This window comes from Anguilla rostrata, chromosome 18, assembly GCF_018555375.3.
Source record: "Anguilla rostrata isolate EN2019 chromosome 18, ASM1855537v3, whole genome shotgun sequence".
In the NCBI taxonomy this organism is placed as follows: domain Eukaryota; kingdom Metazoa; phylum Chordata; class Actinopteri; order Anguilliformes; family Anguillidae; genus Anguilla; species Anguilla rostrata.
Genome location: NC_057950.1, coordinates 8,755,005 through 8,776,792, shown reverse-complemented (window position 1 = coordinate 8,776,792; position 21,788 = coordinate 8,755,005). Strand labels below are relative to the sequence as shown.

General features: G+C 42.3%; 1 protein-coding gene and 1 long non-coding RNA gene across 2 annotated transcripts; one reads left to right on the top strand and one right to left on the bottom strand.

Moving 5' to 3' along the window:
* Positions 1 to 142: 142 nt before the first annotated feature.
* Positions 143 to 16,655, bottom strand: capn8 (calpain 8). The gene is made up of 21 exons (XM_064317854.1): positions 16,282 to 16,655; positions 13,493 to 13,562; positions 11,380 to 11,498; positions 10,737 to 10,870; positions 9,964 to 10,132; positions 9,587 to 9,670; positions 9,037 to 9,122; positions 8,853 to 8,927; positions 8,553 to 8,713; positions 7,673 to 7,839; positions 7,224 to 7,235; positions 6,522 to 6,733; positions 5,834 to 5,870; positions 5,256 to 5,321; positions 4,611 to 4,668; positions 4,448 to 4,512; positions 3,922 to 3,990; positions 3,520 to 3,598; positions 2,670 to 2,786; positions 1,022 to 1,080; positions 143 to 828 (listed from the first exon to the last, which is right to left on the bottom strand). The coding sequence occupies exons 1-21, from the start codon at positions 16,516 to 16,518 to the stop codon at positions 805 to 807; spliced, it is 2,100 nt and encodes a 699-aa protein (XP_064173924.1). The 5' UTR covers positions 16,519 to 16,655; the 3' UTR covers positions 143 to 804.
* Positions 1,824 to 8,094, top strand: LOC135245075 (uncharacterized). Its single transcript, XR_010327140.1, has 3 exons — positions 1,824 to 2,422; positions 3,925 to 4,005; positions 7,680 to 8,094. It is a non-coding gene; the product is annotated as an uncharacterized LOC135245075 (long non-coding RNA).
* Positions 16,656 to 21,788: the final 5,133 nt, after the last annotated feature.

Sequence of the window (21,788 nt, the reverse complement as noted above, 5' to 3'; positions counted from 1 at the left end):
TCTCTCATAATGGGTCAAGCGAGTAGGGAAACACATTACGCACGTATTCGGGTGAAAGCGTTCAACAAACAGTGATGAACAATACAGGCATTTTTTTAAACATTTTGTACAGTGGGAAAAAACGGACACCCGCTCACACACAACCAGCATAACCGCTTTAATAAATCAATCAACCTAAAAGCAACATCAACCAGTCTTCTAACACCAATCGTTTTCAGTGCTGTTGGAGCAAACTTTGAATTCCAGTTTGGAAGCATTGTATGATTATTCGATATGGTAGAGGTGACGGGGGAAATCCCCGAATAGCCTACTTTGGGAGCGCATTATTGAACTTGAAACATTGCTGTAGCTACAATAAATGTGTCTGAAAGACCAATTGAGACACATGGTCAAAATGTGGATTTAAAACATTCTTATTACAATTACAGGATACAGAGTATAGGTCATATACCACACAAAGTTGTGCATCTTTAAAAGCTGTGAGACCCGGAACAAACTGTGGCAAGGACACTTAAAAGCTTATTGGTCTCAATGAACAGTTAAGAAATTGTAATTCCAAAAGGTATTAAAAGTTGATGTGATATAATTTAAAACTTTATGTTGAAGATAGGCTACCACTTTTGCCCACAAAAGTAGCTTTAGCCTAAAGTAGCTATCATGCGACACCTCTTGTACATATCACATTGAAGCAAAAATAATAATAATTTCATCCACAAAACAAGATCTACAACACATTTCATGCTGGATCCAGTATAGCTGTTACGTCACAATGGTCAGCAAATAAATGGTCTTCTGAATCTTCTTTTAATGGATTGCCAGACACATCCACTGCAAATAAACACAAAGACTCGATGTTACATACTGTTAAAGAGAGGCTCCTTGTATGATCGACGTAGACCAACTCTCCGTCGTATAGTTTTTTTTTTTTTTTGTTTAATGCTCAAGGCGCGCTGAATATGCTTTGGTTCGACCATGTCAAACAATGTATCACGTTGAACACAGACACAACGGAGAAACTCACCTGCGACAAATCCAGCTCGATCTTCCCACTGCCAGCTTTGTCAAGGGTTTTAAACATTTCTGTTTGGACGGAGAGGAATAAATGGAAACCAAATTAAGGACTGAATGAATTGATAAATAAAACACAGGCTAATTGTTACACATATTAACATCACAGAAAATGTTTTGTTAATAGATTTAAAAAAAAAAGTTTTTGTATTGTATCACAGACAAATAGGAATTAAAAGCCCTTGAGTGATTGTTCTTCGTTACTATAGAATACTCTACTATTTTTATTAAGTTTGTAGACTACTTGTATTATCACTCAATCAAATAGACTACTTCCTACTCTGTACATTTTCATACTTTAATGTAGCTGCTTGTTATCAATCTTGCTGGCCCAAAATGAATGAATGAATGAATGAATGTAGAAACGTAAAATGCAGTCTTACATGTCTCACTGGCCAAACTATCCAATCCGGTGCCCGCGACGAAAATTTTCATTAAAACAGCTAACGCCCGTGCTGATTGGTTCTTGTGCATTAGCTCAAAAAAGGTATTTGATTAAATGGCATGAAGTAAATTTAACCGCTGCACAAGATGGCCTAACAAACGAGCGATGAAGACCTCCTTAGAACGGTCGTTTCGCATTCAACACAAAATAAGCCCCCGTGGCCCGATTTCCATAACAAATTTTACTTCAGCGACTCTTATATAATTAATTGTCTCCTTCCCCCGATCTCATGAAATTTCTTCCCTCAAAAATTCTCCATCAAATTTGAAGCAACATATAGAGGTAAGTTTGCTAGCTAGATAGCTACTTTATTTTTCAATTGTAGACTATAGACTAGCCAGGCACTAGTTAGCGTGCTATTCCAGTAACATTATGTCTAACGAGCAGACCATATTCTGATGAACTAGCAAACTAAATTCTAGCTAATGTTAAGTATCTAGCAGGACATTACAAACAATGTCACGATTGATTAATTCTTTCATTAATGTCAATGTGATAGCTATCGATATCTTTTAACGATGGCTGTCCTTCCTAACGTTAGCTAGCCGGCCTTTTGATACTAGTTAGCCTACCTATCTAAGTATCATTCAATAAATAATGTGACTTGGGTTACGGACGATTCCCTAAGTGTCAGATACTGTAAGTTGTTGAAGTGTAACAACTCAAACTGAGGTTGGCTCTGCATTCGCCATTTTGATGGAAACGTCTTCTCTGTCACTACCAGCCAAGCAAATTGTAGACCTACTAAACTTTTTAATACTTTGAAGTACGTTTAGAAGTAAAACCTTTTGAAACTTTCACTCAAGTGTATTTTCAGCGAGATACTACTTGAATTTTAATTAAGTAAGGTGTACCCATGCTTAACGTGATAGCATAATTTCTGGGTACTTTTTTCATCTCGGCATGCAGGTAAGCCAACTACTGAGGTACTTTTGAATGAACTCAGGCCAGGTTGGATTTTCATTCTGTCATTAGTTGGCGGCATGCTGGCTCTGTACAGGTGCGGTCCTGCACACAGTTGCAATTTTAGCTGCATCTGAATAAGACTTTTTTTTCCTCTCTTGTTAATGGCCCAAATAAAGTAGGCCTACATTTATAGTGGATCTCATTTGGCCCACTGGCCACCAGTTTCAAGGAGTCCTGCTGTGAAACTCACTGAAGAGCATCTCCAGCCGTATCAGGCAGGCCACGAAGCAGTCGAAGTCTATGGCGTACTCCTGGTCGGCGTAGCGGCCCACAATGTTGTGTAGGATGTCGTTGTTTACCTGGAATCCTGGGGCAGCAGTTAACCCATGTTATTTACAGAATACGCTGAGCCACTGAGTTCGCTACACTGACTGACTAACTGTCATTTACGCTGTCCTGTCCAAGCAAGTGTGCAGGGAGGTCCACTGATGTAGGCCTACACTGATATGCATTAGTACACCGTTAATATAAAGGACACCAGTGACTTCGTGTGCATTTCTGTCCCTTTCTAACATCGTATTTTGATCTCTTGTTCCTTTCAAAAGTTAGTCAGACTGCTCTATACCGTTAATAACGGGAAAATGGATTGCATGTTTGTTTTCAGCCATTTAGGCTAATAAGTGGAATGTAAAATGGGCAGAAGAAAAAATCCCTGTGATTAATGCATGAATCGTTGCAGACTGATGAGGCTGCTCTATTTGTGTATTGTTTGTTGTGGGATCACTGTACAAACACAGCTGTTCAGTGACTGAAACCAGTGAGCATGACTGGTAAGCCTGCCTGTAAGAACTGGTTTTTCCAGGTCCTCTTTATTTTTGTCTAACAGTCAAGGTGGAGGCTGAAAAATACTGCCAGTTCACACCAATGGCCCTGCATCACTAGATTAATATTAATAGGCATGTTGTGTGATTATTAGGTCCCAGGCTGCCTGCATTGTAGTTTACCATGTAAGGTAACACTACAAAGGGGTGATGTGTGGTTCCATTGTTGTAGTGTTAGCGTGTTGTGTGGCTTTATAGTTTCTATAGTATTTGTTTTACCTGCTTGCGAAAGAGCTCCCCTCATCTCATGGGAACTCATGGTGCCAGAATGGTCCTGGTCGTGTTTCTTGAAGATTTCCTGTGGAACCAGACACCAGATCCGTCATTGAAACTGCTCCCAGTATATTAAACGTATTCATACTGGAAAGGCATCAAGTACAACGGCATTACATATACCCAGTGAAGTGCTATACACATTGGAACCAGAATTGCATCCAGCACAAAGGTATGAAGAATACCCAATGATGTGCTTTTCACACTAGTACCAGAAAGGCATATAGTACAACAGTATTAAGTATATCCTATGACGTGCTATACACTATAGTACCAGAAAGAGGCATCTACCACTACGGTATTAGGCTAAGTACTCCCAGTAACAGCTAAATGCTATGATTTTCCTACCAGATACTTCTGGATCTTCATCCAGAGAGTATGGAACTCAACCAGGCCCAGTGTGGAACTTCCATCTTTCTGCAAACTGTCAAGGTGCTTTTGAAACTCCAATGCCCCCCCCATACCTGAACACAGGTATGGAGAATGAGGGTTTTTACATTTACTTTTCTGAACATATGCAGCTGGCCACTGTTTTTTTTGTCTGCACAAACCACCAAGTGGCAGAGCTTTAAGAGTTGTTTTTTTCCTTTTAGTGAAAGAAATGTGCTCTCAGCAATGAAGTTAGACTGGTTTGGGACTTTAAATGGGGTTCAAACAGGCATCTTTAGAAATCTGAAGAGAGGGATGTTTAGTTACAGTTGATGTAGGATGACCAGATTCCCTGGGGGAAAGTTGGGCCACGTAAAAAGGGGCTGCAATACAGGGTTGTCCCGAGGAAAACGGGACGTCTGGTGTTTCACGAATTTTGGAAAGGTAATGAAAACGGTTTTGTACTGTATCTGATCTCTACATGGACACTATTAGCAAAGGATACATCTAAAAAGCTGATAATGAGACGACCAGTCTCAAGGCTAAATCCATCGGTCTTGATGTCTGCTCCTGAAAATATAACGGAAATAATTTAAAAAATTTGCAACAGTATGCCTGTCTGAATGTACATAAATAAATAGCCAAATAAGATTGAAAATGTTTCTTACTTTGGGATACAACTCTGTTCAAAACTTCGACAAGTTCAAAAACAGACACTTCAGAATCCTACAGGAGAATGTACAGTTTGTTACCTTTCATCTAGACAGGCCAGAGCCCCGATATATAATTTGCAATGATCACATGAGAAGACTAGAGGAATAGACACAATTGTAATGAATCATTGTCATTGTCTGTTTAAATCCATCTAACCTCAGAAAGATGCTGCCTCCTACAGCTAAATATGGTTATGCACACACTAATGCATGTTACTTCCTGCCATTAAGGGAAAGGCGCCCCCCTACTGCTACATTCCTACCACTTGCTTTTGTCTTTGTTCTTTGGCAGGTCTTCCATAGAAATAGAGACCTCACTATGTCTAGCATATTCCTCAGGGCAGGATAAAAGGTGGTATGGAATACAGTGTGTAGCATGTAACTGCTACTATAACTCTTAGCCCTCTGTTTTTTGAGCTGTTGAAAGATTCAGCTTGCAGTCTGCACATACTGGGTAATTTAAGACATTTTCTTAAGCTTTTAAGCAAATATATTTGAGAAAATAATTTTAAGTTTGATATCTGTACACATGGTGTGTCTATTTTTTGACTGTTCAGGCAAATCTGTTTACAACATTTTGTTTTTTTAACATGAACTTACATTTCCAGCAATCTTCTTGAACAGGAGTTTGAAATGGGGGTCCACGTCTTTCTCAGAGATTTCATGCTGCAAAATAATTTAAAAATCAATTTAAATAATGTGACCAACTGGGTGACAGTGTTTACAGAAAACATATTGAAGTCAAAGAGTATCTGGTTTTCTCAGGGCCAATTTGCCAGCCATGGATTAAGCCCAGTTCCAGACTAAAAGACAAATTCAGTGATGATCTCTCTTGGGGGGGCGGAGGAATATTTTTTTTAGTCTAGGGTTCCGCTCAATTTCTGTCTGAGAAATCAGCCTTCAATGTGTTCTGCTTGGAAGAGAGCAGATTCGGACATTTTATAGCTATTCGTCATATCACAGTCTTGCCATAAGTTTGTATGTAGCTTGTTCCATCTCTTACTTTGACTCTTAGTCAAGTTGTAGGGTGAAATTGTATGTACAGTAGGGCATGTTTATAATGTGGAACTGAATGTGAGCTTGCTGATCCTGGATGATTGCCTCTTATTACACCCAATATAAGCACAAATGCTGCTCTGTCCTTAGCTGCTGAAGCTTCTCCGGTAGCGTTACTGTACCTGCTCTACTTTTGCTTTGATCTCCGCGTCCATCTTGCTGCAACGGAAAATTAACATGTAAATGTACGGGAATGGAAATATTGTGCACAAGCATGCAACGCATGCACAGAATGACACTGCATCCTCATGGCAATGACACAGATTTCGCAGGTCCTTGATTAATAGGTGTAAGTAAAGCCCCATGGTGGAATTTGATTGGTTTTCTTGGCACAGCAGACCTTGTACTTTAATGCAAAATGAACTGTAAAACAATTGGGAAAAAAAATCACACTTCCTTTATCCAAAACCACATAGTCCGTATGTATGCACCATTTTTTGTTTGAGCTCCAAAGGCCAACCAAGCAAGAGCTTTGTCTGGAGAATTAGAGTAGATATTCAGTATATCTACATAGTCACAAGGTGTGATTATTCAAGTGCAAACAGGAGAGCCTCCTATTCATACTTAAATGAGAGAAGAGAGCTCACGCAAAGTAGAAAAGGAAAGATATCATGCACTAAGTATAATGCTCCCTGAGCGAGTTTAACTGGATCTCACAGACAACATTTTGACCGGGGAGATGTGACTGGATGACTGGACCTACCTGGTGAAAATCTCGAGCATATTTGTTGCCTAAATAATAAAATATACAAGTCTGCCTGGTAGACCCCGCCCACCTTGTCACACCCTGCTCTGTGGAACCCCACCCACCTGGCTGCGGCTTGCTTCTCAGAGAAGACCCGCAGGAGGAAGCTGCCTTTCTTGTGCGCCTCGTAGGTGGACGGGACAATGACGTACTGCCCGGGGGGCAGGCAGAAGCGGTCGCACACCTCGCGCGTGTTGATGAAGGTTGAGCTCATGGCCACCGCCTTCTGCCTCAGCAACACGTCCGGCCCCAGGTGTATGTTGGTGCGGCCCTTGTACTAAGTTAAGAAGAGGGAACAATTCTCACTGACTTCTTGCTGCCGTTTAAACTTTTAAGTGTGCGAGATCACATATATCTTAACTGAACTTTCTAATGCTGACGTAACACTCCCTATGGGTAGTTGAAAGACATTTCTTTTTAAAAACCTACTCTGCAAAGGTTTAGGTACTGCTGGCTTGAGTGATATATTACTTAGCCCATAGTAAAGCCCCCCAAAAATCCAATAATTAAAAGATACAACAGGTGAAGAAACCCATGTTTTAGCCTTACTGCACAAGTAAAAACAGCCACCCCCTGCACATTAAAATGAAGGTGAGATGTGTGGTGCAGTCTGTATGGCAGAGGACTCATGGCCATATGCAATTCCCCCTCTACAGACAAGTGTTTGATCCCCACAGCAGCACCTGCTCAACTGGGATCACTTCTCTATCTGTCAGGAGAGTCAGAGTTTAGACTCAGGATCGTGTTCTGCTGTGGTCATTACATACCTCGTCAGGCACCTGGAAAACAAAGAAACGGGAAGATATCAGAAGGGTCTCCAATGAACCCTGACCTGTTTGTATGATTAGTAGGGTTGAGATCAGTGGTATTTCAGTCCAGCCAGTTTACAAATTTAATTTGAAATTCAGTTTAGGAATTGATAAATGTCCATACCGTACTTTGGTGATTTTTCTGTTAATTAAATTGGAATTAATTTTGTGAATGGACTGAATTGATCCCCAACTCTAAGGGTGGTTGTTTAGGACAGTCAGTCAGGAGCTGCACTTGTTACAAAGGTCAAAACCCAAGTCAGGTAATGTGCGTAACCTGAATTTCTTCAGAACATATTCATGTGTATAAATGGGTAGTATGTAAAAACAGAAGCCAGGTTAGCTGCTCTGGACATCTGCTAAGCAAACAGATAAAATAAACTCAAAAATCCCTTTGCCACTCCCACCTTGTAGATGGCGTATCCGATGGTGTTGAGGTCGGTGCCAAAACTCTTATCCTTTCGGCCGTCCTTCTGCATGAGCCCCACCAGGAGGGTGCAGCCATCTTCATCCAGGGGGTCATCGTCCTCATCCTCCAGCGTGATGGCAAACTGGGGGTTGGAGGAGAAGGTGGCTGTGGAGGGGATAGATGAGCAGAATGAGGTTTTAAGGGGGGATTATGCCAATACACATTTTTACCCTTTGTCCTAATTTTGGTATGAATGCAATGATATATTTCTGATGCCTACTGCAAGGCCTGGTTTCTTAAGCTTGTACATGTGTAGTTTCTGAAGCTTGTACCTGTGTGGTTTCTAAAGCTTGTACCTGTGTGGTTTCTAAAGCTTGTACCTGTGTGGTTTCTGAAGCTTGTACCTGTGTGGTTTCTGAAGCTTGTACCTGTGTGGTTTCTAAAGCTTGTACCTGTGTGGTTTCTAAAGCTTGTACCTGTGTGGTTTCTAAAGCTTGTGCCTGAGTAGTTTCTGAAGCTGTTCATGGTTGGTTTCTGAATCTGTGTCGCATGGTTACTTAAGCTTGTACCTGTGTGGTTTCTGAAGCTTGTGCTTGTGTGGTTTCTGAAGCTTGTGACCTGTGTGGTTTCTGAAGCTTGAACTTGTGGGGTTTCTGAAGCTGTCCGCATGTGGTTTCTAAAGCTTGTGCCTGAGTGGTTTCTGAAGCTGTTCCTGCGTGGTTTCTGAATCTGTGTCTGCATGGTTACTTAAGCTTGTAGCTGTGTGGTTTCTCAAGCTTGTGCTTGTGTGGTTTCTGAAGCTTGTGACCTGTGTGGTTTCTGAAGCTTGTACTTGTGTGGTTTCTGAAGCTGTCCGCATGTGGTTTCTGATACTATACCTGCGTAGTTTCTGCAGCCTCCAGCAGTGGAGCCCACTCTCCAAATTCCCTCAAACTGGTGGTAGCTCCAGCGGCCAACCTCATCACTGGTCAGTGTGTCTGGGGTCAGGTTGCAGATCTCCAGCTTGGAGAACTGTCTCTTAAAGTCTACAAAGGACATCCTGCCAGGGGTCAAAGGACAGGGGTCACCTGCCATAGTGGTGGTGCCAGAACCATTTCTGGTTTAATTACATCATCAGTCAATTAGATCATCAAGTTGCACGCTCTGATGCCATCAACAAGAACAGGACTGGGGCTCACCAGAATTCGCCGTCGTCAGCTGCGCGTTGTAGGTTTTCCTTCTCGTCTTCGGGAACGCCGTCCCATTCCTGTGACCTGATGGAGGGATAAGTGTTCTAATTAGGTCGTGTAGCCCCGCTCCTCCGATCACAGGGTCCACCAAAGACCCACATGATGAGCTTTATGGTGTTTCTCATAAACGCACCCATCGCTCCAGGCCCCTGTCCACTCCACCTGTCCCCAGGGGTTCCTGATTCGCACCAGCTCCACGGTCCTGCCGCCCACGGTCACCTGAGGGGCACACAAACCACCTGCTGCACAGACAGGCCACACCCCTCCACTCTACTTTTACCTCACCTCAGCTATGCTCTGTCTTTTTACATTGAGAACATTACAACCAGAACTGCACAAATTCCACCCCAGCACATTTGAATGCACACTGGAAATAGTTTGGGGCTGTCCAATCCTGTTCCCAGAGGTCTACCATCCTGTAGGTTTTTAATTCCAACCCTAATTTGTCACACCTGATTCTACTTATTAGCAGCACAACTAGATCTTTAGCTGTTGAATGAGGTGTGCTTTGCTAGGGTGTGAGTGAAAATCTACAGGATAGTAGGTCTCCAGCAACAGGATTGGGCAGTGCTGGTTTAGTTTTTTGGTTGCCATTTTCCTATTGAGTGACTTTACACTGTTTTGCTTTTTTGCGCATTGCCTGTGCACACTACCTTGATTGTTTAATTGACTGCTCTACCTACCTCCTGAGCCCCAGTGACGGAGTAGGCGTGGCCTTTCACCAGCTTCTGTGTGGTCACCGCCTCTGAATCATAGGCACTGGTGATCTGGAGAGAAGGAACACAACCACATGTGGAGGATAATAATAATAATAATAATAATAATGTTGCTGTTATTACTATTAATAACATAACAGCAACCACTTTGCACACTATGTTTTAACCTAAAGAACAAGGTAACAATAAGGCAGACAAAAAGAATGATGAAAACAAAAATGGTGTCATTTCTTATTCTGAAAATGCGAACCAAGCATGCTGGTCCCCCCTGAGCTCATGTCAATGGTCCAGCCCAAGGGGGACCCCAGGCATGCTGTTCCCCCCCCTGAGCTGTGTGGACTCACATCGATGGAACAGCCCAAGAGGGACCCAAGCCCCAGGGCTTTCTGCATGATTTTGAAGAGCTGCGGGGGAGCTTTGTCCATGGTGTAGATTTCTGAGATCCCGCCGGTGAAGTCCTCAAAGCCCTCTGTGGTAGTGCCACCAGCCAGGGCCTCGTAGCTGCCATTCACCCTGTGAGGGACCGGGGGAGCCGTGAAAAGACCCTGGCTATCAACACTCGAACTTTTTTTTAATTTATGAAAAATGTTTGTTTTAAAAGTTTGGCATCTCCTATTCCATCCAAATTTGGAATGCCCTATCCATGAATTATGTACAAACGTGCTCATATAACGGCCTCTGCTGCCGACTTGGGAAAGTGAAGGCAATCCGTGGTTCTCCTCCAAAACATGCGACTGCCAGCCAGCTGCTTCTTTTCACACTACAGCCACAAGCCGCACACGCACAGAGTGGGGCCAGAGGGAGGAGACCCAATCATACGCAAGCATCGACAGCAAGCCACAGGTACCCAGATGGCCAACAGGGGTCACTCAAGCGATGAACACTGCTGTCCCCGCTGTCTGAATCCCTCCCAAAATACCCCTTTGGTGACACAAAGCTAATTGTGTGCCGCCCCTGCAGGGCTGCTGGCATGAGTCCTATTCGATGTGAGACCATAGTGTTCACTCGTGCTGCTTAATTTTCAAATAAATACATATTTTTTTCTTCAGATGGTAAGTATCAGTCCTTTACGCGTTCCTGTGTGTGACCTTTTCCAGCTGCCTGGAGGCCCACTCACTTGGCGTAGGCCTTCTCCAGCAGGGCGCTCCAGAACTCGGAGGACTCGGCCGAGTGGACGAACAGCAGCTTCCCGTCTCTGGTGGGCAGCCTGTCGTCGATCACCACGTCCACCCACTCTCCATACTGCCAGAACTGGAGGTGCAGAGGGCAGGTAAGTTTATTTTATTGTCGATATTTATTTTTCATTTATTGATAGCTATTATTGATGTTTTAGCTCCTTACTAACCCAGTGCGCTCCAGGTTCTGGAATATAATGCGTATGGTGGCCAACGGTGTTGGCATATGCTGTATAGTCCTTTGCATGTTAATCAATAGTGCATTTGAGACTTTTGAGATCTGAGGGACTTTCATCCAAGTTAACTTCCTATTCACTCCCCTGCCAGATCTCCTCCCCCATCCCCCACCGATTTAGACATCTCCTTGCATGCAAGTGCTGTACATATTTCAGTCCCATTGAGCATCACAAGGAGTGCTCCACATATTTGGCCTGTTCCTCCCACACCAGGGACTTACTGGGGAATAAGGACTGCTGCCATACTTCCAGCATGAACGGGGAATAAAAGCGGTAGATACCAAGAGCGACACAAACCGGTTGTTTAACTGCCCAGTCTCCCTCACCACAGGAAGTGATATATCCTGACCTGGAAGTGAAAGATCCCAGCATAGTCCTCATCGAAAGACTGTCCCGGAGGAACCACACGGGCCAGGATCTCCTCATCGAGCGTAAGAGAGGCGATGGCGGCCAGGAGCCAGCAGTCACCTGCACAGATATACACATCTGGAGGGTAAGCACTCCACAGGAGTCACAGTGACTGGACAAGCCAATATCACAGAAGGATTGTTTTTAAAAAAACCTATGATGTATTCTCAATTTGTGACTAAATTGAATCATTTCAGAGGCTTCCCATGTTCTCTGCATATAGGCTGTTGTGTGTAATGTCTTCTGTTGATTTGGATGTATCAATTGTTTTATAATGCACAGCTACCTTATTGCCATGCCTCCCTTTGGGGGGGGAAAAAGGGGTTATAAATAAACATACAGGGGAAACCAGATAGGGAAAAAACAGTAATGTTCATTATTGGCCTTTGCCATTTGGTCTCTCTCAGTATCTGTCTCTGTTTCTCTCTCCGTCTCTGTTGTGCGTTGATATGCAAGCTGATTTGGAATTTTCTTGAAATATATTTTCTTGCTTTAAACCACAGATTTGTGAATGCCCTCACTCCAGGTCATCAGAAACTTATGTAAGTATCTAAAACATCCTTTGTTGCATGCAAGAACTGCCCAGGTCAATTGAAAACACTTAAAATTAAATAACATCAAAAAGGGATCTGTTTTACCACAGTAATGCATAGGTCCTCCAGCAGAGGGTGCTGTTAGACCTGAAACCATTGACCTGGCAGTCACAGTGACTATGCTCTGGGTAAATGGATCACTGCTGCAGATCCAAATGTGGTGTAGATGTTATTGTAGATTCCCAGAGCAGTCAGCCAAAACTGGCTGGAGGAGAGAGAAACTGCAGCAAAACCAGCTATGGATAGAAGACAGCTCAAACCTTAGCCTTAAAATGAGGAACCTAATGAATTTTCTATTGAGTCTGAAGTAGTACATTCTAAATTCTAAGTTTTATGAATATATACTTCAATACCGATATACTAGAAGAAAAACTAGTTTATGCCCTTATAACTAAGTACATGGCACCCATCTGTTAATAGATTCACTGTCCATTTGTTTCACTTGTGCTTTAGCCATGGCTCAATAATAAAAGCAGGATGTAGGAGGAGCATTAGAGGTCATTACTAGTTAAACGGCTCCACCACAACATCCACCCACACACCGCCTCTGCAGTCATCTTGCCAAGATTTCAGACTGATCTCCCAAAGCCTCCTCAGTTCAGCCACTCTTCCCAGCCCTCCATCCAGAACGCTCTCTGTCACTGTTAGACACCTCATTTTTCCACAGAGTCGTTTGTAAATGGGATTTGGCCATTATTGCTGGAACCAATAATCATCTGGTGTGCCCTAACCGCAAATTGTCATTGCCATTTTCATTTTGCAAGAATAGCACATACCCAAGGGAGGACATCTCAGCTGTCACATCCATGTATGTTCTGTTTGGGTGACTGACAGATGTTTATACTCGGCACAGTGATGCAGGATACAGGTGTGTCACACCCCCTTCTCTTTGTTAAAAATGATCTTTTCTTTTGGGACTACTGCAAAACAAAAGACTGCCAGCATGTCATACCACTCCTAGTAGGTGGTTCCCTGAGTAAACATTACCGGTGGTTCTGTTTGCATGTTATGTATTTGCATATCATTCGAACTTGTGTTTAACTTACAGATCAACAGTGTTGGAGATAAGTACTGTTGGACAACGAAGTGTGACAACTTTAATATCTCATGAACTTGGGAAAGTAAGACTAAGATTTCTTTTTTGAATCAAACTTCAGCTAAAATGATTTCTGAAATGGGTTTTCAAGTGGCTCAGTCCATAAATGTGTTTTTAAAGCTATAGTTGAACTCTATACTCTAGGAGTCTGAACTGTATGATTTCCAGACCTGGGTCCAGTAATTATGGTGGAGGGAACTATTACTATTACTATTGCTGGTCTGAGGACCCATCAAAATATTTAGCCGTCTGACCTGAACATCCAGACCAGATGATGTCCGTTTTTTTCAGAAGTTAAAAAAAATGGGCACGTTTTCACGTCACTTTTTTTTTTTAAGCTTAATTAAAATGCTGCATCAGCTCACCCAGCATTCCTTGGCAGATGTCCGTTCTTGTGGCTCCACCATCGATGAACTGGGGGTTGGGGCACAGCTCCTACAGAGAGGAAATTAGAAAAAGGGGAAATTAAATTAAAGTAAACAATCCTGCATGTTTTAACTCTTTCAGGTGTGAGATCACGCATCGATTAGTAGAATCTTCTTAAGCGAACATTCTAATGCTGATGTAACAGTCACTACTGGTAGGTACTGAAAGCAATCAAGTTCTAGAAAACTGACTTAGAATTTTATTTTGGGAGGAAATTATATAATTAAGTCAATTACATATATATCTGTGTCGCACTGTCAGAAGCCAATTTCACAACTTGCCCCAACTCAGCCATTCTGTAATATTTAACTCATACAATATGGCGTGCACTTACTTTGGATTTCGTTTTTTTGTCCTTAATTGCAATATAACTTAATTATAGGGCAACAGAGTCAATTTACAAGGTTAAATGTTCAGGCGTGTCCTTTGGTGCCCCTTCCCCCTCACAACCTGCCCCATGTTCCCTTAGCAGAGGAATCACCTGCCCACCCACAGGAACAGGGACAGAAAAACAGCCCATGGGAACACTCACGCATGCACACACATGTGCATACACAAGTACCCTTGCGTGCATTTACGCACACGCACACACAAACAAGCAGACAAACATAGGCGTTAACAGAGTCAGGTCAAAACAAACAAACAAGACTATTACTTTGTGATGAAACTCCCTGTAAGATATAGTGGGTCACAGCAGTGTTTGGTCAGTCAAGGAGAGCGCAGCTATGAAAAGGAACTTCAAATAAGACCTTTCTTCTTGCTTTGTAACCTCACTGTTTGTTCAAGGCTTAAAAAGACCATCTGGCTCACACAAATTACGATTGTTTTCAAAGAGGAACTCCATGGCGTAAAAGCAAATGAACCTGTAATGTTAGTTTTTATTTGGTGAAGTTCCTCTTTAAATAGAGTTAAAGAGCAGGTGTGTTGGCTCCCTGCTGTTCGGGTAAAATCCCTATAAAACTGACTCTACATCTGGCCCCTAATCATTCCATGCATCTCACTGGCTGCACAATCCCCTGCCTTCCCTCCCTACATTAACCACCCGGGTCATCACTGCCAAAGAAAACCGAACTGCTCCGAGTTCTGAAATGTCTTACCTGGATAAATAATATATTTATTTCTGCAATATTTCTTTCAAACCACTGTTTGCCATTTGCAAGTCAACAAAGCAGTCTCTTTAGGTATAATATTTTTTTTAAATAGCTATCAACTTTATGTAACTTTTTGATATGTATTACAGTATTATTCCATGTATTTTAATGAGATTTGATTTATTATTATTATTATTATTATTATTATTATTATTATTATTATTATTATTATAAGAAGAAGAAGAAGAAGAACTATTCGTATTTTGTATAACTTTGCAAGTCACATAGGGCCCATACAGTAAACTGAACAAATCCTGTGGTAAATGAACTTGTCCAGTAGAACGTCAATACAAATGAGTTACTTGGTGCAATGAGGCCATTCGGGTTCAATCATTGTGACCTGAAGAAAGACAACGCACTTCTCCGTTCAGTCTACAGTCACTGTGGATAAGAGAGCACGTTCATAGAAGTCATTCCCTGTACTGAGTATGGCAGAGCAACAGCTCATCTCAAACAGAGAGTACCATGAGTAATGATTTTGGATGAGGAGACCTGAGTCATTCAAGATGACAGAGAAGCAGATTTTTTGGACGCCACACCCTTGAACCTGGAGCAGGATGCACAGTGAGTACACACCAATTCCGTCATTCAAATGCCATTCTGGGTTAAACAAACAATGGAGATGTACTGTATCACTGCAGTTAGGGAAGGTTTTTTTAAAGTGGAATTATTTCTGGATCAGCTCTCAGCAGTTTGTCCATAGCTACCATGTAGTTATGCCAAATACATGGGGTCTCTTCACACGGAAGTGTGTTTTCTTGATGGGAAAAAAAACGCAAGTTTTTAGTTTTAAAATTTAAGTCATGTTCAGATATTGTAGTGGTCATGTTCAACATAAACTTGACATTGCTTTGCAAGAAATGCGAAGTTAAGATTTGTAAAGAGTCATACAATTATAGTTTACTCATTTGGAATAATCTCTTATGCAATATTGATTTTATTTATTGTATTTGTATTCTTTCATATTGGAATCTTTTATTCAAGGGAGTCGCGGTGATTTAGTACATACATTCTGTTCACAGGCTTGAACCTGCAAAACCAAGCCTATAATCAGCCAGACTCAAAGTAGTAGTCCCTTTACTGATATTCTATGCACCTGGTTGCATTCAGCTGCTGCCACAGCTTTCAGTCCCAGAACTACAGCTGCTGCTACAGCTTTCAGTCAAGAACTACAGCTGCTGCTACAGTTTTCAGTCAAGAACTACAGCTGCTGCTACAGTTTTCAGTCCCAGAGCTACAGCTGCTGCTACAGTTTTTAGTCCCAGAAATACAGCTGCTGCTACAGCTTTCAGTCAAGAACTACAGCTGCTTCTACAGTTTTCAGTCCCAGAGCTACAGCTGCTGCTACAGTTTTCAGTCCCAGATCTACAACTGTTGCTACAACTTTCAGTCCCAGAACTACAGTTTTCAGTCCCAGAACTATAGCTGCTGCTACAGATTTTAGTTCCAGAACCACAACTGCTGCTGCAGCTTTCTAAGCAGGTGATACAGTCAGTCATAGCAGTGTGGTAAGTAGGTAAGTCACCCCCCTCCCCTTCCACAGAGCCCTGAGTATAAAGAGAATGTTTGCCTCTGACCTTTGGCCTCTTCCAGACCAAGCCCTTGGTTTTGGAGGAGTACTGCCCCAGCTCGTTGTAGCCCAGGGACCTGTGGCTCGCAGGGAAAAGGTTGTCCTCAAACAGAACTCCCTTTTCCAGGCACTGGGTCTTCAGGGAGCTGTAGTCCTGCTTGCTGAATTTGACTGCGTTACTGTTGGTCCCGATGCCCTGGGCTCGCTCCATGTGACGGGCGAACTTGAGTGCCGTGGTTGTCATTTTGCCAACTGGACCGGAGAACTGCTGGGTTCTGTTCGACTGAGAGACTTTGTGTGGAGTTTTTGTTTGCAGGGCTCCACTGGCCTTTTCAGTCTGCTTTATACCTGACAGGAGGACCAAGGAAGCAGGAACACAGACAGGGAGGAGCTAGAGGTGGACAGGTGCAACCCATCCACAAACCTCAGCAAACAGGAACAAAGCCTTTTGTGGAAAAACAAATGCCACACCCAGCTGGAACCTAAGCTGCTGCCTTCACCTTATCTGGGAAATTCAGTTTGGGATTTTTTGCAGGATCATGGAGCGCACGCAGGGAATACCAGGAGGAAACTGCTGATACTGGGATTATGAAAACATACAGTGTATCAGAGTAAAACTGATTCTGCCCCTGCAGCCATAGAAGATATGCGGAAGTATGACTTTTTTGACAGAGGTTCATTTTTAAGGTCCTGATCTGATTGATCAAGGATGCAAAACGAGAGCTGGTCTCTTATGATACGAACTGCTCCTCTAAGTTCACCAATCATTGCTAATCATTCAATTATTAATTTGATCATTGACATTCTTGTCATGTATATCTTTGGCGAAAACATTTTACTGTGGTCTCCTAAGAGTTGGCAAGATCAATGTATACAGCCGTTGAAAATGACTCTGCAAACATTGGCATACAGATTAGTCGTTCAGGACTGGTGTCGTGTACTCCATGGGATGAGAGTTTTGCAAGGCAAATGTGGTTGAGACAGCCTTGGTAAACGAGACAGTGGGTGGGTCTTAATGATCAAAACCTTGCAACAGCCTCTGAAATTGTGCAAGTTGTCCACATAGACGCCATCGGATGGTACTCAGTGGTCTCCCTCAATGTTGCTCACACTATAGCTTTACCTGCGGACCATCCAGGACCGCAATACTGGTAGATCATGACATTCCAGTGTTGCAACTGTTGACCGTAAGCATGGATTTAACCTGCATGATTTGCTCAAGCAATGTATTGGTCAACAGTCTAATCATGGCAATGATTGCATTAGTATGAAATTGGCTTGATGGAAATCTTAATTGGAATCTGTTGGAACCCCAATAGGTGATTTTTTTTTTCTTTGTTTTTCCATAATCCTTCCTCCTCTGGGTCACTGTCGACTAATACATGCTGGGTATGGCATGGATAATGCAATATCAGTCATTAACATTAAAATGTCAGGCCTTTAACCTCTTATCCACAGTGCCTGCTCCTCATTTACAATGCTGCACCCAAGCACTTCACCCCTAATTCAAGCCATGGGTTTTCAGGTGGCTGGTAAGTATGCTACATAAATGTTTCCTGTGAAAAAGACTGTAAGGTTATGAGCTACAGCTAAATTATCTTTGATACCTCTCGGTGAACCCGTAACTCATCATACACAGACTTGGGATACTGTGACAAACAGTGCTGAGAATGTATGATGAACTGAAGCAAGCTCTGAAATGTTGAAAGCACTGAATGCTTTTCCAGTTTTAGCCCAAATACAAACGCACTCTGAGCGTCTCGTAAAAAGTGCATTTACAATATTAGGTCGTTAATTTTCCAGACTGTGACTGTAAACAAGCTTGTAAATTGCAAGGGCAAGACGAGACATTCAAACACACTTCTGAGCACCACAGATGAGACAGGGAAGCACAATCTTTTCTTATTACACATTTGCTTCCATTCTGGCTTCTTGTCCATGTTCAATGGATGGATTTCATCATTGGGCTACCATGACACACCCAGAACTTGAGATATTATGCCTGGGGGACATGAGTGCTGATGGCTAAGTCAGAGAATGCCTGAAAACCTCTGATTACAACAGCACAAAAGGACTAAGATTTTGAAGCTCAAAAACATTTTTTCTACATGCATTTTTTGAATTCTGTTGCTTTCTTGTTGTTTCCATACAAATGATGCACTCTATTGCCATAAGTATGTGGACACCCCTGATTAGTGGGTTCCACTACTTCAGCCACACCCATTGCTAACGGGTGCATAAAATCAAGCGTACAGCCAAGCAATCTCCATAGACAAACATTAGCAGTAGAATGTGTCATTCTGAAGAGCTTGGTGACTTTCAACGTGGCACTGTCATAGGATGGCACCTTTCCAACAAGTCACTGCCAAGGGCTGAAACGCTACATAAAAATAGTCTCCTTGGTTTCAGCACTAACTGCCAAGTTCCAGACTGCCTCTGGAAGCATTGTTCGCATAAGAACTGTTCATTAGGAGCTTCAAGAAATGGGTTTCCATGGCCGGGCAGGCGGACACAAGCCTGAGATCACCATGCACAATGCCAAGCTTCAGTTGGAGTGATGTAAGCACACTGCCATTGGACTCTGGAGCAGTCAAAACATTTTCTCTGGAGTGATGAATCACACTTCACTATGTGGCAGTCTGACGGAGGAATTTTGGTTTGGCAAATGCCAGGAAAAGGCTACCTGCCTGAATTCATAGTGCCAACTGTAAAGTTTGGTGGAGGAGGAATAATGGTCTGGGGCTGTTTTTCATGATTTGGGCTAGACCCCTTGGTTCCAGTGGAGTGAAATCTTAATGCAACAGCATACAATGACATTCTAGAGAATTGTGTGCTTCCAACTTTGTGGCAACTGTTTGGGGAAGGCCGTTTCCTGTTTCAGCATGACGATGCCCCTGTACACAAAGCGATGTCCTTAAAGAAAAGGTTGGTTCAGTGGAAGAACTTGACTAGCTGAAAAGAGCCCTGACTTCTACCCCATCAAACATGTTTGGATGAATTGGAATGCGAGCCAGGCCTTACTAGCCAACATCAGTGTCCAACTTCACTAATGCTCTTTTGGCTGAATGGAAGCAAATCCTCACAGCCATGTTCCAAAATCTAGTGGAAAACCTTCTCAGAAGAGTGAAGACTTATAGCAGCAAAGTTGGGACCAACTCCAAATTAATGCCCATGGTTTTGAAATGAGATGTTCAACAAGCACATATGAATGTAATGTTTGGCTGTCCACATACTTTCGCCCATGTAGTGTATCATTGATGATGTGCAGGCAAAACAATACTGAAATGATGCATACAAATTGTCTGCTAACATTCCCAAATGGTTAGCATTTCTTCATGAAAAAGTATGGAGTAGATATGTCAAATAAATGTAAAAATCATTCAAAATTTAAGTATTGAAATTGTAGTTTTGTTTAGCATAGCTAACAGACCCAAAATGGACATATATGGTCATCTACAATTCAACTTCCTTCATAACTAGAATAACAAAACTAAACAAGGTTGTTCCTGCAATGTTCCTTGAGCCTTCAAGGTAACGTTCAAGGAATACAGGAAACTGGAGAACTGTTCATATTAATTGTATTTACTGCACTTTGCTGTTTACTCAATGACAAAGGCTTTATATAGTTATGGGAGAATGATGTATCATGACAGCAAACATGGGTAGAGCTAGAATATATTGCTAATAAGTCACTGATTTGGACCAATCTGTTTTTTTGCTGTGGTGAGCATACCCTGTTCATTAGCTAAATCAAGAATACTGTTGACAGCTTGCCATAGCTCCACCAATTATGGGCTAAATCAGTGGTAACTAACCCTGTTCCCAGAGATCTACCATCCTGTAAGTTTTCATTTCAACCCTAATTCGGCACACCTGACTGCAATTCAGCAGTGCAACAAGATCCCTAGCTATTGAATGAGCCATGCTTTGTTAGGGTTTGAATGAAAACCAACAGGATGATTTCCAGGAACAGGGTTGGTTACAACTGGGTAAAATTAAATCTCATTCTTTGAAAGCAGGAAGGGGGGCGTGCTCTCGAGTTCTTAGTAGGCATTAATGTCTTGAACTTGTTTTTTTTTTCTCAACTTATTAGAACTTATTTTTCTTTTCCCTTTTTATCTCTGATTTTCACTGATAAAATTAAACAATCATTCAACCAATCAAGTAGATGTTGTTATCGTTATTATCGCACTGTCAAAAAGAATAGTCATGGGGCATTGTGTTGTAACAACATAATAATGAGAAGAATGTATATTGGCAGAACATGCTCACCCGCGGGGTAGAAATCATTTCAGACAATTTAAGAAGAAATAATTATAGGAATTCAATCTAGCCTATTTGACAGACAGATATCCTGAACACCTATAATTACACAAATAACCTCCTAATTAAGTTTAATAAAAATAACATGATGACAAAGCAGAGACTCTTGTGCAACTGTCTTCACAATGACTGGTTTACATTTGAACCACAGAAACCTCAGAACTACAACCCTCCCGGAGAGATATTTCAGAGCAGGCTAGAAAAGGTCTCTTACTGGATGTTCTGCTGGATATACGCAGTCCACGTTATGTACAGGCAGTGAACAATAACACGGAAACGCAACAGCGTGCCAAGAATGAAGAGGCCTGGCGGTCCCGTAATGTTGGTGTGATGCAATTTCCTGGCAAGGTTTGGGCGCATTCTTGCCCTTAGAAGTCAAGGTCAATGTCCAAGTGATCATTTTCACATCGTCACTTTTCATCTGAGAGGGCTGTCTTGCAAAATGGCAAAGAGAGAGGCACCCAGTGGTTTGAGGAACAGAAGACGGACATATTGAATGACCTCAGTCACTGGACCTGAACCCAAATGAATATCCATTCATCCATTTTCTTAAACCGCTTGTTCTGGTTGCAGAGGGGACTGGAGCCTATCCAAGGCTGTAGTGGGTTGGAGGGAGGAAACGAGAGAACCCGGTGGACCCATGCGAACAAATGGAGAACATGCAAAGCCCTTAGTCTGGATTCAACCTCGGTACCTTCTTGCTTGCTATTCACTGCACAAGGCCCTCACACATTCATGCATACAGGCAATTTAGAGCCGACAATTTGCCCTCTATATGTCTTCAGACTGTGGGAGGAAACAGAAGTACCTGCGGGAGACCCACACAGACATCGGGAGAACACACAAACTTCACACAGGAATGCCCTTAGTCCAGATTTGAACTTGGTACCTTCTTCCTGTGAGGTGATAGTGCTATTCACTGTGCCACTGTACCACCCCCAAATGAAAACTTGTTGCAGAAATATAGGTAGACTCTAAACCATGCATACCCCGTCTATGTACTGGGTACATATAGTAGCCCAATATGCTATAATGTGACTTTACATTTATTGTTCACTACCTGAACCTCACTATCTGAACTTTTCATGACAAATTAAATAGATACTCTTATAATGGTAAACAGTGAAAGTTATTCAAGACTTAAGGCAAATAGGGTTTTTATTTTTGTTAACAATTCTCATGGCCCTGTTT

What these genes read in the sequence shown, in the direction of transcription:
- capn8 (XM_064317854.1), bottom strand. Translation starts at nt 16,518, where the DNA reads ATGACAACCACGGCACTCAAGTTCGCCCGTCACATGGAGCGAGCCCAG. An exon ending in CATCTGCCAAGGAATGCTGG is followed by an intron (nt 11,499 to 13,492) that starts GTGAGCTGATGC and finishes ATATCTGTGCAG; the next exon opens with GTGACTGCTGGCTCCTGGCC. An exon ending in AGGCTGCAGAAACTACGCAG is followed by an intron (nt 7,840 to 8,552) that starts GTATAGTATCAG and finishes TCCCCTCCACAG; the next exon opens with CCACCTTCTCCTCCAACCCC.